This window comes from Xenopus laevis, chromosome 1L, assembly GCF_017654675.1.
Source record: "Xenopus laevis strain J_2021 chromosome 1L, Xenopus_laevis_v10.1, whole genome shotgun sequence".
Lineage (NCBI taxonomy): Eukaryota > Metazoa > Chordata > Amphibia > Anura > Pipidae > Xenopus > Xenopus laevis.
The window spans coordinates 150,608,280-150,625,056 of NC_054371.1; the positions used below are offsets into that span (position 1 = coordinate 150,608,280).

General features: G+C 39.4%; 1 protein-coding gene across 1 annotated transcript; it reads right to left on the reverse strand.

Annotated features, from left to right (window-relative positions):
• Positions 1 to 28: 28 nt before the first annotated feature.
• dcaf11.L (DDB1 and CUL4 associated factor 11 L homeolog) lies at positions 29 to 15,758 on the reverse strand (the record flags this gene model as incomplete). The annotated part of the gene is given in 15 exon segments (NM_001087275.1): positions 29 to 636; positions 1,994 to 2,100; positions 2,203 to 2,355; positions 3,745 to 3,898; positions 3,972 to 4,157; positions 4,594 to 4,651; positions 7,118 to 7,186; positions 7,346 to 7,400; positions 9,387 to 9,533; positions 9,922 to 10,022; positions 10,098 to 10,153; positions 10,766 to 10,884; positions 11,227 to 11,354; positions 13,238 to 13,404; positions 15,704 to 15,758. Coding segments are annotated over 14 exon segments (1,578 nt in total). The 3' UTR covers positions 29 to 549.
• Positions 15,759 to 16,777: the final 1,019 nt, after the last annotated feature.

The window sequence follows — 16,777 nt, forward strand, 5'->3', positions numbered from 1 at the left end:
CCTGAGTTAAAAAAAAAAAAAGCAAGGCTAAATGTTTGAGAAAGGTTTATTAGAGAATCCTTAAAAGCGATCAGAAATACAGCAAGCCCCCCACCCCCATTATGTATCACATATTATTAACATCCCCCCATCTTCCTAACATGTAACGGCCCTGCATTCAATATCACCTGTTAGTATATCAACAGTGTCACCTTTTTTTTCATGCTGTTTTACTAACATAAACTGCATGTAAACACATGCCGTACAGAATTCATGCCTAATTATTGCACACCTGAAAATGTACATACCTAACATAAATTCTTCTCCACTGAACTTAAACATACATTTAAAGTAAATCCTGAAATTAGAAGTCAAAGATTTGCATATATTGTGGCAAAATAGGTAGAATCAAAATGCTGTCCATTATGTATTTTGTTTTTAACTTTGAGTGTGTATATATATATATAGATTTGTTCACACAATCAGAGATTTAGCACCTCACATTTTATACAATTCTATGCCGTCCTTTCCCCTCTAGTGTACACATATACATCTCTGTCATGGCACATATCAGCTAGATTCCATTGGAGGGGTACGCAGGTCTTCAGGGTAAAACTCAGCCTGGCGATATTCCCAGACACGGAGGTTACCGTCCCACTAAAAAAGATGACCGAAAAGAATAAAAAAGGTAAAATAACAGGAGTTGATAAATGAGATGGTTTAGAATAAACAACACTCACGGTTACTTGTTCATTAAAGAAGTATATTTTGATGAACAAGCAACAGTGAGTGACAGAATTTTTTTTTCTTTTTTAAAAATTAACATCGCACCAGAGTTTCTTAGTAATTCCGATTTGCTGAAAATCCTACAGCCTTTTATTATAGGTTGCCCACAGAGGTGTTTAGATAAATATGAGAGTGGTGTACCTGAAATTATGTGGTGAGTGCTGACTGTAAAAGGGCAAAGGGCAAACCAGAGAAAGTGTTGACTGACCCCCTTCCCCCGAAAGCCTGAATCTCTCCTGACCATTTGCTGCAGGTATTTATAGAATACTTGTTTTAGCAATTTGTATTCTGTTTAATCTTTTCAAAGGACTGAACGTTCAAGAAGCTCAGAGGTCTTCCACTCTTTATTAGACAAAGTGATACGGACCCTAAAAAAACACTTTTTAAAATATGAATGTACATTAAAAGTTACCTATAGGTCATGTTGATAATTTTTTGCTGAGAGGTCTGTTTTTGTAAATATTTTTTAGTTTATGTTCCGAAACCTGACTGTTTTGCCAACGTGACTGTCCCATCTCAGCCTGTTACTTAAAGTTTCTAATGCTAACGGACTCCTGCTGCACGAATATGGCAGCCCCCCAATAGACGATCACAGGGCGTCAAATGGGTAATGTAAAAGCTTTGAGCAAATACTTTATGGCAAAATTATTGTAGCAAACAAGGCCAATACTATGATAGATGTAAAAATGGTTTCATTTCTGGTGTCAGTATGTCTTTAAACGAGCCCAAAATGATGAAGATTCCAAGTGCTTAAAGGCTTATTCCCAATAAAAAAAATGTAGCCAGGCAAACTGGCTGTCTGTGAAATGAAGTACAGTGGCAATAGTATCTTTTGATTTCTTCTGAGTTCTGAGTGTCCAGTTTGTTCAGGAGCACCAAATGTATGTGACCAAATGTGAAGATTTGTATCCACATCAGAAAGAGTCAGTAGATATTAGAACAACTCTGGCTTCACATTCAATTTATAATATAACCATTTTAAGCACAATAACATGGAGTAGCTTCATAACAGAGCCAGCAGAATGGGGAAGTGAATGTTTCTTATCTGATTGCAGGGCCGTGTCCTTAACAACCTGGCAGATAATATGATTAGGGTAAGGCGAGCAAGCTCTTTGCTCTTGCCATAGATCTAGCTTTTATAATCCTATACTAATATATGTTTAGTGCTCCTATCTTGCACTCCAAAATACCCCCAATGCCTTCCGTTTTTTTTCCATATGTTACTCACAGAGCTGCTCACAAGCTTGTTGTCACATGGATGCCAGCTTACATCTCTTACACATGCTTTGTGATTTGTCAGTTTCTTCACTATCTGACCCGTTAACAAATCATAAACTGAGAAAGAGGGGGGAAAAAAAAAAAGAGAAAAATTTTAAGCTGCACCATAAAAAATCACAGTTGCCACATCACGTGTGTTCTCTTAATCCATGCACTTACCTACAACTCGACCTGTGGAACAGCCACTGTACACAAACTGCTGGCCAGTGCTGTATGCAGGGGAGAAGCGACAACGAATCAGTGTGTGTAGGACACCGTGTCCACGGTATGTCATTAGGGAAGTGTCTCCTGTTAGACGTTTCTTCCTGAGAGCTAGAAGAATAAAGCATCTGTGAACAAATTTGTTAGGTAACAAGAAGGGGAAGCCAGAACTGAACCCGACAATGATGCCCTGTGGCTGCTAATTCAGGGCAAACAACTGGAAGGCAACATAATTTATATTTCAGTAAAACTGCTAATTAGGGATGCACCGAATCCAGGATTCGGTTCGGGATTCGGCCAGGATTCGGCCTTTTTCAGCAGGATTCGGATTCGGCCGAATCCTTCTGCCCGGCCGAACCAAATCCGAATCCTAATTTGCATATGTAAATTAGGGGCGGGAGGGAAATCACGTGACTTTTTGTCACAAAACAAGGAAGTAAAAAATGTTTTCCCCTTCACATCCCTAATTTGCATATGCAAATTAGGGTTCGGATTCGGTTCGGTATTCGGCCGAATCTTTTGCAAAGGATTCGGGGTTCGGCCGAATCCAAAAAAGTGGATTCGGTGCATCCCTACTGCTAATGGATAATAAACTTAAATGAATGAGAAGATAAGAACATGCTGCATTGCCTACTAAGACCAACTGCCACATGTGAAATGCTGTGAGACCATAAGTGTGAAATAGGACATGACATATAGAAAAAAATCACAACATGTTGTGTGACAGATGAAATGTAAGGGTTATTTAACATACAGAACTGAACACAATGTAAATGCCCCTCTGATCATGGAATATCACCATTGGAGATGATTGAATATTTCTTTGTTTATTTAAGCAGATTGCTACGTTGTCTGATATCCAAATGGGTATTAGGAGATGTATGTGGCACTCTTCGTGTTGAAATTATGAGCCACTTGAAATAAACTTGAGTTTATTAAAGGAAAGGTTTAATCACTGGGGGTATCAATTTGTTAGGTACCCCCTCAGTGCTTAATTCTGCTAACTTTACACTGGCCCGGGGAACTCTTCTAGTGAGCCCTAGAGTCCTGTTTCCTTTCTCCAGGATGCTGCTACTGCCCTAGGCTGTGCACTTAGGCAGTATTATCTGTTATTTATATAGTGCCAACACATTTACACAGACAGCATTCACATAAGTTCCTGACCCAGTGGAGTTACAATCTAATGTCACTATTATACAAATTCAGTTAAAATAATTATAAATACAAATTATATAAAATAATTTAAAGGTTAGGTCCTCCAAAGGCCACAAAGAAGGAGAGATTTGAAAATACATGCATATCCAAAAATACCTGGGTAACATGCCTACTTTAGCATACTGTCTAATAGCCACCCTTAAACCATGGGAATACCAAGAAGACCATAAGGAGGCAGTCTTGGATGTCATCATATCCTTCAATTACAAATATCACCATATATGCTATAGTTACGGTTATTTTTTATATGGTACACAACCAATCTTCGTTAGAAGGAATTTTCACCTCTCTTGGGAACTTGCTGCCATCTGTAGTCCCAGTTTTGATGAGTAACTGCCTTGCGTGAGGCCTCAAGTCCTTCTGGCCCTGAAAATCTCCGGATATCCCAGAGCTTTATACTCTGATCCTTTGAGTTAGAGAGTAGGTAACGAGCATCCCCCTGAAGAAATACAGAAGTATATTACAGTACTGTAGCACGGGTGTTGGAAAATGAGCCAGAATATTGCTCTTACCTTGCTATGTATGAAAGTAATGCCATCTTGATGGCCAGCTAATACCCCCACTGGTTTGGGATCATCTTCTCGCATTGTTCGGCGGTCCCACACTTTACATAGTGCATCATCACCCCCAGAGTAAACTATATGGCAACTGTCATCAGCAAATGAGACAGCATTCACATCATCCTCATGGGAAGCAATCTAAAGTAGATTGAAGGGAGAGATGGAAGATTTTGAGGAGTTGTAGGGTCATAGTAGATATAAAAATAGAAAAGGAACTAAGAGTAACATCGTGGTATATATAGCGGGTGATCATTTTCAGTATGCATAGATGTAAAATGAACAAAACAAAGGGATAGTACCAGTGGCATAATTTCACTAAGTCATTTACAATAAAACAGTCAATCAAACATTCAAGAAAATTCCCTGCCATTACTTCTCCAGCACAGTAGGCAGCCCTTTAAGGCAACACTGTTCAGTCATTGTAGTGTAACGACTTGAACTTGTTATATACAATATAATATATAAAAAGTCATAAAGAAAGGGGGGACAGAGGTTCTGGAATGTCACAATGGAACTAAAATGAAAGGAAACATCAGACAGAAACACTGAAACAGAATAAAAAAAAAAACTATACCTTGAGTGTTCGAACATTCTGCTCACGGTCGTACACATATACACATCCATCATTGGCCCTGTGAAGACAGTTCAAGAATCTTGTACTTGATATATCACTGAGCTAAGATACCACCCCAAACACAGAATGTACATTACGCTGCCCATACACAGGCCCTGGCATTTATGAAATCAAATTGGGGATAAAAATATTTAAAAGTTATATCAATGAAGCACAGGTAATTTGTCCTGTTGATGACTATCTATAACTCCCTCTAGCAGTACATCTAATGAGAATTTCCCACACACCAGAAGGGAAAATGAGCACCACATGCAGAAAGGCTGTTGCCTACCTCTAAAGCAAATATGGCACTCCACCACACATACACAAACGTATATATATACGCCATACACCAGGGGTGTCCAAACTGCGGCCCGCAATCTATTTTTAATTGGCCGCAGCAGGTAACAACGAGCTGCTCTCGCCCCGCCCACTGCCTTTCAGAGCATTGTGTAGTGGCTGGAGAAAGCAGCTAGTGAGGAAGCCAATTCCCCTCCCATATTAAATGATGTACAGCTTCTAAAAGCAGCCCCTGTCATACTGCAACATAACACACACACATTGTTTTCAGTCACAGTGGACGCCACGTTGCGCCATCTGGTGGCATCAGTCAATTTAGCAAATAGTTCTAGCGAGGCCGAGGCTTCAGTTCTCTCATGTAATGTTAGCGGCCGACCGCGCCGTTCTATTACACTGACACGAAGTGGCTGCGTGGTGTGACCAATGGCTGACACGGAAGAGCAAAACCTACAGAGCCAAGTAAGTGCCCTTTGAGGTGAAATGACGGAGCCACGCAAGGAGTAAAGCAACGCTGAGTGCTCGGTCCCTCAGGCGCACGGCAACTTCCGAGAAGAATGACAGTATGTGGACACGTGGCATCCCCATTAAAGTGAAAAAAAAGAATATTGACCATTGTCTGCCTTTGACGCCAGTTTTAGCGATTAGTTCTCTAGTGTCCTCTGATACCTTATGGCCAGCCGCAACAGAAGGTGCAGTCAGAGTGCCAAATATGAGCGATTTAAAGGAACAGTAGCTACAGAGAATGTGTGGGGTTTTCTTTAACCAGTTATATGATCACCTCTGATCAGAAGATTTAGATGAAGAGGAGAATTGGGCATGGCGGCTAAATTAAAGGGTTGTTCAACTTTTAATTAACCTTCAGTATGATTTAGATTTAGGGCCTAAATTGCTAATTAGCTACCTCAGAAGGGATATCAGTGTCAGGCTGAATGTTAAGCTGAATGGTCAGCCCCCGAAAATTTTCACCTCACCAAATCTGGCCCTCGTTACAAAAAGTTTGAACACCCCTGCCATACACAGATGTATACATCAAAGCTATATATACACACAAAATGTATTATCCAGACACCTTTTCTAAAATAATTTATCTTCAGAACTGTCTATGGAAGCTACATTAGCAAAAAAGACTAATGGTGAGGAGCCTAGGATTATTTTGGGCAAACATTTGCACACAAACACAACTCCACCAAGTGCAATAACAAGCAGCAGCTGAAATGGCTTAAAGGTCACCATCTGGTAGACTGATAGCTGGGTCTGGATTTGGCAGATGCCAAGAGAATGGTGCCAGTCAAAATGTTTAATGCCAACTGTGTTGCAGTGGGAAACACCATCACAAGACTGTGCTTCCTATTTTGTGGCAATTGAGTCACACAAGCACCATGTTTCATGCAGATGAGACACTTATCTCTTTTATTGTGACCACCTGTGACTCAACATTTCGGGGGCTCACCCTTGCCCTTGTTAGGAGGTGACTAAAAAAACGGATAAGCTCCCTGCCTGCATGAAACATGGTGTTTGTGCGACTCTTTTAAAAAAGTTGTCATTATTTGCAGAATTGAAAAGTGATGACATCTAGGGAGATCTGCACCCACCCCTGCAGGAGTATTACAGGTGCAGCAACAATTTGCATTGGACAACAGTTTGGGAAGGACATTTGCTGTTTCAACATAATAATGCCCCATCAAAGAGTGAGGTTTGTACAGGGATGGATGGACTGTGGAGATGGAAATATTGGGAGTGAATATCAAAATAATTTTTACCCATAATGCACTTTACCCTCCCAGAAGTCCTGCATCATTGCTCTTGCCCACTAAGTAGTGGCCACAGCAACTTGCATATTATTCAACAATACAGACCCAAATTAGAATCTGCGTTTGTAAATCAGTATGCATTTCCTGTAGCACCATGAAAAATTGCATTAATGCCACATGCTGATAGTAACAAGGAAACCCTGCAGTTACTGGCATATCAAGGCTGCTGGTAATTCTAGGCTTCCCATGCATCTACACATGCAATTTATTAGAGCAGGCTGAGGGGGTACACTGGTTCTCCTGCATGATGCTAAGAAGCATGTATGGATGCAAGTACCCTTGTGAGTAAATTTGCATTCATAAAGAAAACCCAAAGTTCATACATTTACCATGCATGCAATATAAAAATAGGCAGATATTTAATATATACTTACCCTCCTAGAACTTCCCGCCCATCAGAAGATACAGTGATGGAGAAAACGGCAAAACGACGTTCTGAGGGTCTGTAAAGAGATCAGTAGCAGGTATGAAAAATAGGAAAGCAGACATAGAATGGGACAAAACTTGATTTGCAGAAATACCAAAATGAGTTAACAAAGTATCAAACTGCTAAGAAAAGTGTGGAATATTTTGTATCTATATGTATGTAGTATGCAAAGTACCTCAGATCCAGAGCAGTGTGTGAGTCAGTATCTCCGTATATATTACAGACATGGACTAAAATCGAAGAAGAAAAATATTGTCATATTAATATTAGGGTTAATACTACCACTTACAATGTCATTTATTAATATCAGATGCAATAATGAAAATGTAAGTATTAAAAGAAAAATTCTCTAGAACGGATAGCAGGATGGTACAAATAGGATTCTAAATGGTTTCAATCTCAGTTCAAATGGTATCAATTTCATAGCACCTCCTACAGCTTCATATATCACGTACTTCCCAACTGGGTGGTTACATGAAAAGTTTTTTTTCTTCAACATTACAGAACAGTTTTCTGAAACACATTTAGGGGTATATAGATCATGCTGTAAAAAACATTGGAGTAAAACATCACAGGTGACGTTGCCCATAGCAACCAATCAGCAATTAGATATCAACAGTCACCTACAAGTTAGAAAACAAAAGCAAAGATCTGATTGGTTGCTATGGGAAGCTAAAGCTAGATTTAGATTGGATACTGTGTTTTACGGTAATATATATATTATATATAAGATGTACAGCCTTAGGTTGCCCTGCTGAGATGAAACTAGCATTTTCCCTTATTTAAAATGCTAGAGTTAATTGCAAAATACATACATGGCCTTCACTATTACAACCCCCCAGTAGGACACTGTAACATTTAAATAAAAAGAATGGGAAGATTTGCAAATCATTACTGGGTTGTATTATTTCCAAGTGCACACATATACATCAGCACTGTACAATAAATGGGTGTACAAATTACAAAAAAAAAACCAAAACAATACAAGAGATTAGAGCTTACTTTCACACTGCAAGTTAATCATATCACTGATAGTTGTACCCAACCACAAGTTTTGGCACACCCATATACCCACCCATAAAACATTGTAAAATTGCTCATATTGCATATTTTTTCTAGTTTTCAAGATAGAAGTTGTTCAGTGGTGATTTGATTCTGAAACAGGATTGCCCCCCGTTGTTCTGCCTGGGTCTGGCAAGACAGAACGGTCAGGTTTAAGCTACTGATGTAGGAAGCAGCTTCTGAAACTGCTCTGATTTTTTTGGTTTCTTACCTTTAGTGGGAGCAGCAATGATTGGTTTGGAGTCGAATTATTACTAACACTAAGCTCATGTGGCAAAATATTGAAAAATGCCTCATCAAGCAGAAAAACTTGCAATTACAGAACAAAAATTTGGATGAAACTTTTATGTGCTGTTTTGACTTGACAAATGTTTTTGAAGAAGTCCCTAAGTCATCTAAAATAACCTAAAATATATTAAATATTTTGAAGTGTTTTGCCAAGAAAAACCACCCATAGACTATAATGGTTAGTAAAAAAAAATGCTGTGCAAAAAACAGCCCATTGACTTCAATGCTTTTGCCATTTCACAAATTTTTGGCAAAGCAAAACAGGTGAGTTTTGACCATCACTATTTAACCCAAGCTTAAAGGAAAACTATACCCCCCAAACAATGTAGGTCTCTATAAAAAGATATTGCATAAAACAACTCATGTGTAAAACCCTGCTTCATGTAAATAAACCATTTTCATAATAATATACTTTTCTAGTAGTATGTGCCATTGGGTAATCATAAATAGAAAATTGCCATTTTAAAAAATAAGGGCCGCCCCCTGGGATCGTAGGCTTCACTGTACTCACAAACATACCAACAAACCATACATGTTAGGTCACATGAGCCAATTAACAGACAGAGTTGTGTCTTTTGCTTCCACACTTCTTCCTGTTACAGTTAGAGTTGAAGTATTTCTGGTCAGGTGATCTCTGAGGCAGCACAGAGACCATCACGAAATGGTGGCTCAAGGCAAGAGATGTAAAAGGGCAATATTTACTTAAATATATATTCCAGTTTGGTAAGATTCTTTAATATGCCACTTAATATGATATGAACTATCTGTTGCTTAAGTGTTTATTTTGGGGGTATAGTTTTCCTTTAACAATAAGCAGGACAAGGACCTGTCCTCAGCTTCTCTCTATGCTCTTCTTATATACTCACTGTAGTCAGACCAGCTGGAGTACAAAAAATGTCCTCCATCCGGGGTAAATGCCACATCCAAGACACTCCAGCCCACATCCCGAGCCTTAACAGTGCGGAACTTCTTAAAGGCACCATTTCTACAATCATATAGGCGAATGTTTTGATCTAGGAGAAGAAATATACTGGTGACCTGGCAGTAATGAAACATTGTGATTTATATGAGGGTAAAATTATGACAAATAAGGGGACCATGGAAATATGGAAGATGGCTTTTCAGTAATTCAGAGCTTTTTGGACAGGTTTCCATATAAGAGATTGAAAAACAAAAACAAAAAAAACAAAGAAAAAATTAAAAGATAAAAAGAAAATGGTATGTGAACATAAAGATCAAAAATACACAAATATAAAATCAAAGGATTAGGAAGTTTTGGGGGGGGTTAAAAAATGAACAAAAGCAGATGTGCTCGAGAGTATGGAGATATTAAGAAATATGAACTTTAATGCATGATAAGAATATGCTGCAGTACTTGCTGAGGACAAGACTTCAACCTACCCTGGCATGCTGACATAAAGACGGATCCATTGGGGGAATACACCCCGCAGAAAGCCTTCTGGGAGTATGAGTCTGTGGCACATACATGATTTGGGAGGAAACTGAAAGAAGACAGAAGGCAGTTATCTTGATAAACAATCACTCATCTATCAAACACACAAGCCCTTGCTACTCACTGAGATGTTACACGACATCGTTCTCCCACAGTAAATCCGCATCCTGCCCGCTCTCTCTGCATACATAATAACACAGTGACAATGGGGGGAAAAAAGAAGAGGAACTGCAAATTCTAGGTTTAAGAAATTTCCACAGTGCAACTGCTTCATTTCTGATGTACAGTATCTTGCAGAATAACATAGGAACTGGGCAGAATTCTATCCCAGAAAGAAAATATACTAAAACAGTATAGCAGACAATTGAAAGAACAGTGCAAATGAGCCATACAAGCCTTCTGCCTTTATGTGATCCTGATTTCAGCTGCAGAATGGCATGCTGGTAAGGGCCATCCAAGCACTCGTACCATCCACATACTCCCTCTCATATGGTGGATGCAAGCTTTACTCAGCAGCATATCACAGACAAGTGCAAATCTTTTTCACCCCCATACTGGAGGTGCAAAGGTTTGTACCTGACGACAGTGGGTGTGAATAAGCCATATTAGGATGCAGCACAAGCAAAGACATTGCACTTTGCACCTATTGGACACAATGTTCATAGTCTATGTCCAAAATACTGTATATATCACTATGCTCCTTACTTTTATATGGAAAATGTACAATAAGATCTAGGGGTGTAACATGGTGTATACCTCCCACATCAACTAATAAAAATAGGCCAGTCATACCTGCAATAGCAGACGTGTAATGCTACGTTGCCTTAGTGTGCTTTGTCTCGCTGTGGCCAGAAGAATCTGTGTTCTGATCTGATTTTGATCGAGTAATGTGGTGTCTGGGGCTGAATCAACTTCAGGAAAAAGAAAATGAAACAGTCAAATGAGATTCAGACATATCAACTCAAGAAGCAATGCACACCACCAGAGACACAATTCTGTAGAAAACACTCTAGTTTTTTACACTAGATTCACACACAGAAGACCAAGTTTTAAATTAATGAATTTCACATATTAACTAGCAGCAAGATAGATGAGCTTGCTTGGTTTAGAGTAAGAATAAGAAGAATCTTATTATAATTATCTTATAATGAGCAATCAAGGTTTAAAAGGGTATCATACTCAGCATGAGCGTGTGGTGAAGGTTACTTACAGTGGATTTTCCAGATTTTAAGTATGTAGACAAAACAACTTACCAGGAGGAATATAGCGGTCTCCTAAGCAGCCCTCCCAGGCACTGTCATTGTCATCATCTGAGTCAGACATAGATTGCACCAGGTGTAAGCTAGCAGGGCCCCCTCCCTGCACTAATCGCACTTGCCCCCTAAGATGGAAAAGGACACCACTTGTCAGGAAAAAAATGCCTCAGTCGAAAGGGGTTGGGGTTCAGAAGGGAAGCAAAAGTTGAAGGACAGTAGAATTGAAGGGTCTGGAATGACAGATTTATCAATAAAGTTTGATAAATTTACACGCAGTATAGACTTTTGTGTAATGCATACTGTGCACATTAGCTCTAACGCAACATGTTGATGCAAAGACTGCTCAAAGGATGATTTGGTGTAAATTGTGAAGGGCTGCAAGTGAGCAGGGCCAGAACTAGGGGTATGCAGAAGAGGCATCTGCCTAGGGCACAACTATAGGGGTGCACTGGGCAGGTAACTATCTTCTGACTACCCCATGTCACTCCCCTCTGCCGCTGTCCCCTCCCTCTCCTTTGTCACTCTCCCTCCCCTCTGCCACTCTCCCCTCCCTCCCCTCTGCACGCACATGGGGGCCAAGTTGCCTAGGGCACCCGGCCGGCTAGTCCCTGCCCTGCAAGTGAGTAATTAAAATGGAGAATTGTGTGGGCAAATGTTAATGAACAGAATCTTTGTGTTCAAAAACAAGGTTGTAAAAAGTAAAACCCCCATTTTATGTTTTTTCAGGGGACCAGAAAAAATTGTGTCTAATCAGGGAAAATGTATTATCCAAAATATGTCAAATATGGGAAAACTCAGAGCCAGGGTATGTAAAATTGTTGTTTCAATGTATCATTTTCATTAGGTTCTTATAGAAATTATAACTGACTGGTGTATCAGAGAAATGATTGTGTTTGATGTCTCTTTTAGGCAGGTGAATAAGGGGGTTTGTGAAGAATTGTGTCCTAGGGCAATAGTAAACAATACAATCATTTTATGGCTGCACTGTTCTGAGGGAACATATGAGAAAACTGAAGAAAAGGGATGAAATATAAATGAGATGCAAATAAAGACTGAAAGAATAAGGAAATCAGAGGTTTTTAGATGAAGTGGAGGTAGCATGAGTAGAGTAACCAAACAGAAAATTATACATTATTTTTTACCAGTGGCTTGATTTTCACCCCTGCCTATTGGTTGAGCAATGTAGAACTGCTTTGTGCTGCGCCTGCTTACTATGTACCTTGTCAAAAAGTTCTTAATTGCTTTTAAAATATAACAAGAGATAAGCAACAAACACGAGAACCCTACTGCTGGATGTATAAAGCATCATGTAATGGCACCGACAACTACCCATGCAATGACATAATCTGCATTCTGAATTGAAATACAATTACCGGTATTTGTCAAGAAAGCCGTTATCATTATTTATATGGCTTCTATTCACATTGGTTACATCCCGTGACAAAATATAAAGTTGTTTACTTACAAATGATCTAACATTATTTAACCCCTTTGTGTTCCACAGGTTTTTTTTCATATGTCCATTTTGCACGTTACCAGTAAACACGTTGCATACATCAAAGAGAAACCATGAAAATGTAGAATCTATGGGACCAGCATGATGGGGTTTTTTTTTCGTGATGGAGCAGTAGTTTCTATGGTGGTTGACACTTAAAGCATTAAAACAACTTTAGGGTTAAAAACAACTTTTCTAATATGGATTACAAACAGCTTTTGTAATATATTAACCAAACTATATGTTCCACCCATCTGCAGTATAGTGCATTATACTGTTATTATTATAAAATGCAATAGTCTAGATGACCACCTAGGGCCATCATGCAATATTGCTAAGATAAAATAGTCCACTAGAATATAATTTATTGTCTATTTCATTATCTATTCAAGCCAGTAATTATCTTTACAAATGAAGCAGTGTGTGAACTAAAAGCCCTACCTATGCTTCTGTGTTTGTTAAGAATGTAGTTGGACAAATTTATGGAGAAGGACATGTCAGGGGTCTTGTTACCTGCGCAGAAGATACGCCAGTACCTGCGCCAGGTCAACGTTCTCCTCCTCATCATCATCATTCTGAAGACCATGAGACCCTAGACTATTTTGGGAGTCCTCTGGAGAATCTCCTGGAGTTTCCCCACCTCCTGCACTGCTACTACTGCGTGTTCCCATGCTCCATCACTGCAATATACAGTAAACAATATATTAGTACACACACACTTACAGGATAAGTAAACCTTTAAAATACGTTAATGTAAAATTGTGCTATTTTTAAGCACTTTAGCAATTTACATTTACTATTATTATTTTTTTAATTCCAAGATATCAATCGATACATGTAGTGTTAATATAAATTAGTGATGTGCGAACTGGCCCAAAACCCACAGGTCAGTTGCATTCAGCCTGACATACGCACAGAGCTTCTGGGTTGTGGGCATGTTTGGGTTGAGCTCTTCCTTTAGCTCTCCCCACCCTGACCTTTCCCTGTCGACTTTTGCTTCTGGCAGGCTCTATTTATAGATGTGAGCCTGTCCCGCTCCTTTTGTGAGATTACAGATGGGGCGGGTTGGGCACGGGTTGAGGTGCCATGCCAGGTCGCATAGGGGTCGGGTTCGGATTACAGTCGGTCAGGTGCTGGTCAACTTTTTGACTCACACATCACTAATATGAATGAATTTGGTTACAACGGTGCCACCTGCTAATCAGTTTCTGACCATAAAGTAATTGAGGAAGAGGGCTGGTATAAGGTTCTTCTGGTTTCTCACAATTTTCCTAACCAGCTCTCTTGGTGTTGTCATTCTATTAAATTATACTTAAATGCCTTGCATTGATTCAATCAGACATAGTCACTGCTCGTTTCAATTTTCCCTTTAGATTTAGCTAAGTGGGAGGGGTAGTCCTTCAAGGTGGGTTTACATCAGGCTCCATCTCCACCCACAAATCCCATATTTTGTTAAATGTTTCCGGGGCATCCCCTTCTCATATAGGTAAGCTTGTAGAGAGGTATGGATTTTGCAATTAACTATTCCCATTATTTTAGTGTCTGGTCACTCTGTGACTTCCACCTCATTGCTATAGCCTTTTTTGCATACATACATAATACTGAAATCAGTGTCTTCTGAGCTCGTACAGGGACCACTTCCTCTAGTTGATTTAGCAATAACACCTTGGGGTCTTTTGGTAAAGGAATATCAGTTTTTCCTTGAATCGGATATATAATTGTCCCCCAGAACTTTCGTATACAGGGGCAGTCCCATACCATATGAAAGAACCCTGCAGGTGAAAAAGAGCACCTAGGACACACCGGTCTAACATCTGAATGCATTTTATGCAATCTCTGGCTCGTGAGGTATGTCCAGTGCAAGTAGTTTAATTGTGTCATTTTATCCTTCGCACTTATTATCCCCTCATAAAGCATGTCTAAGGTCTCTTCCCAGTTTTCAGTTAAGTCGGGAATATCCTGTTGCCATTCGCTTAAAGGAAAACTATACCCCCAAAATGAACACTTAAGCAACAGATAGTTCATATCATATTAAGTGGCATATTAAAGAATCTTACCAAACTGGAATATATATTAAAGTAAATATTGTCCTTTTACATCTCTTGCCTTGAGCCACCAATTCGTGATGGTCTCTGTGCTGCCTCAGAGATCACCTGACCAGAAATACTACAACTCTAACTGTAACAGGAAGAAGTGTGGAAGCAAAAGACACAACTCTGTCTGTTAATTGGCTCATGTGACCTAACAAGTATGGTTTGTTGGTATGTTTGAGAGTACAGTGAATCCTACGATCCCAGGGGGCGGCCCTTATTTTTTAAAATGGCAATTTTCTATTTATGATTACCCAATGGCACATACTACTAGCAAAGTATATTATTATGATAATGGTTTATTTACATGAAGCAGGGTTTTACATATGAGCTGTTTTATGCAATATCTTTTTATAGAGACCTACATTGTTTGGGGGGTATAGTTTTCCTTTAACACCTTAGTCAGAGTGGAATTGCACTTTTGAGTCATTTGCTTATAGACATGTAAGAAATCAAAGGAAATATATATATATATATATAGTGAATAAAGTACCCCCTCTTGTAAAATATAAGGATATTATAAGTTACCGAGGAGTTTCATGACCATATAAAAACACGAGGCCGAAGGCCGAGTGTTTTTATACAGGTCATGGAACTCCGAGGTAACTTATAATATCCTCATATTTTACAACTGGGGGTACTTTATTAATTATAATACACAAATTTTAGTGAGTCATGTGACAGAAATTACATCACTACTCACCGTTTATAACTGATGACATCACTATTCACCGTTTATAAGGATATAATTTACAAGATATTCATGGCTTTTGTGTATTATAAGCCTATTTTAGCCATTCAAAAATAAAATCACTGTTATTCCACATAGGGCAAGCTAGTTTTTTCTTTTTAATATGTCTGAACTCTGTTTCCATTTTGAGCGACTCACCTGGGCTATCCTCCGAAAGGTTCTTTATTTGCGTGCCAAACGTTGTCGCATACAGCTGTAGACAAATAACACAGTGAATATTTGTTAATAAGATCAAATACAAAATTGCCGACTCCCCGAAAGAAAAACGAAATCATAAATGACAGCTGACAGCAAACTCTATAGCCGATAAGACCGTGAGCGCATGCAGTCTACAACCATGTGACCCGGTTAATATTTAACACTACCCCAGCGAGGGGCGCGTTCATTAAAATACCTACAAATATACTTTCCCCCTTGGACTATACAGTGACACGAGCACGCACAAATATTATACATTCACATACTGTTTACATGTCCCCCGTCTTCCACTTCCGCTTCCCAAAGCAGGTGACAGGCCTGTCATTGGTCCGCCAGCGGATGGAGTAGGAAATCCTCGCATTGGTTGGCCGCCTGTAACCCCGCCTTCTTGTTTTTCACATCAAGGCTGCGACTGCTGATTGGCTAACGTTTGTTCGAGAAGACGTACTTATGTAATCTTGTTTATGTACCGTTATAAAATAGGGTTTAACATTTCATAAAAGCGAAAGCAAACTCAGTCTGGCAGCAGTAAGGTTTACTTGATCGTAGAAATAAAGAATGTGTGTGTGAAACAGACAAGCAGTGGCACAGAATCATAGCAGATTGGGCTAATATCGGGGCGCCCTTTCAAGACTTATTGAATCGCCATTAGTATAGTTCTCCCTGTGTTTTATTATCAGAAAACTGCTTACTATAAAACTGTTCGGGTTTTCTGCCACGTTCCGTTCTCCCGTATTGTTATTAAAACTCTCCCACTTTCGGGTCGGGTTTTCGGCAATTTCCGCTTGTGCCACGGAAAGTGCCGAAGAGCCTTCTTCAGCATATTCCACTGGCGTTCTATTTATCTTGTCAAATGTTCTGGTATTATAAATTAGATGAAACCCTGGGGCAAAATATGCACGTAGCCTGTGTTTGAGGGTATCATGGAAATTGGCACAGTGGTTATCCTTCCTGCAACGCTTTGGCGATTTAAAGTGGACCCATCACCCAACAAAAATGTTACAAATCCTATCA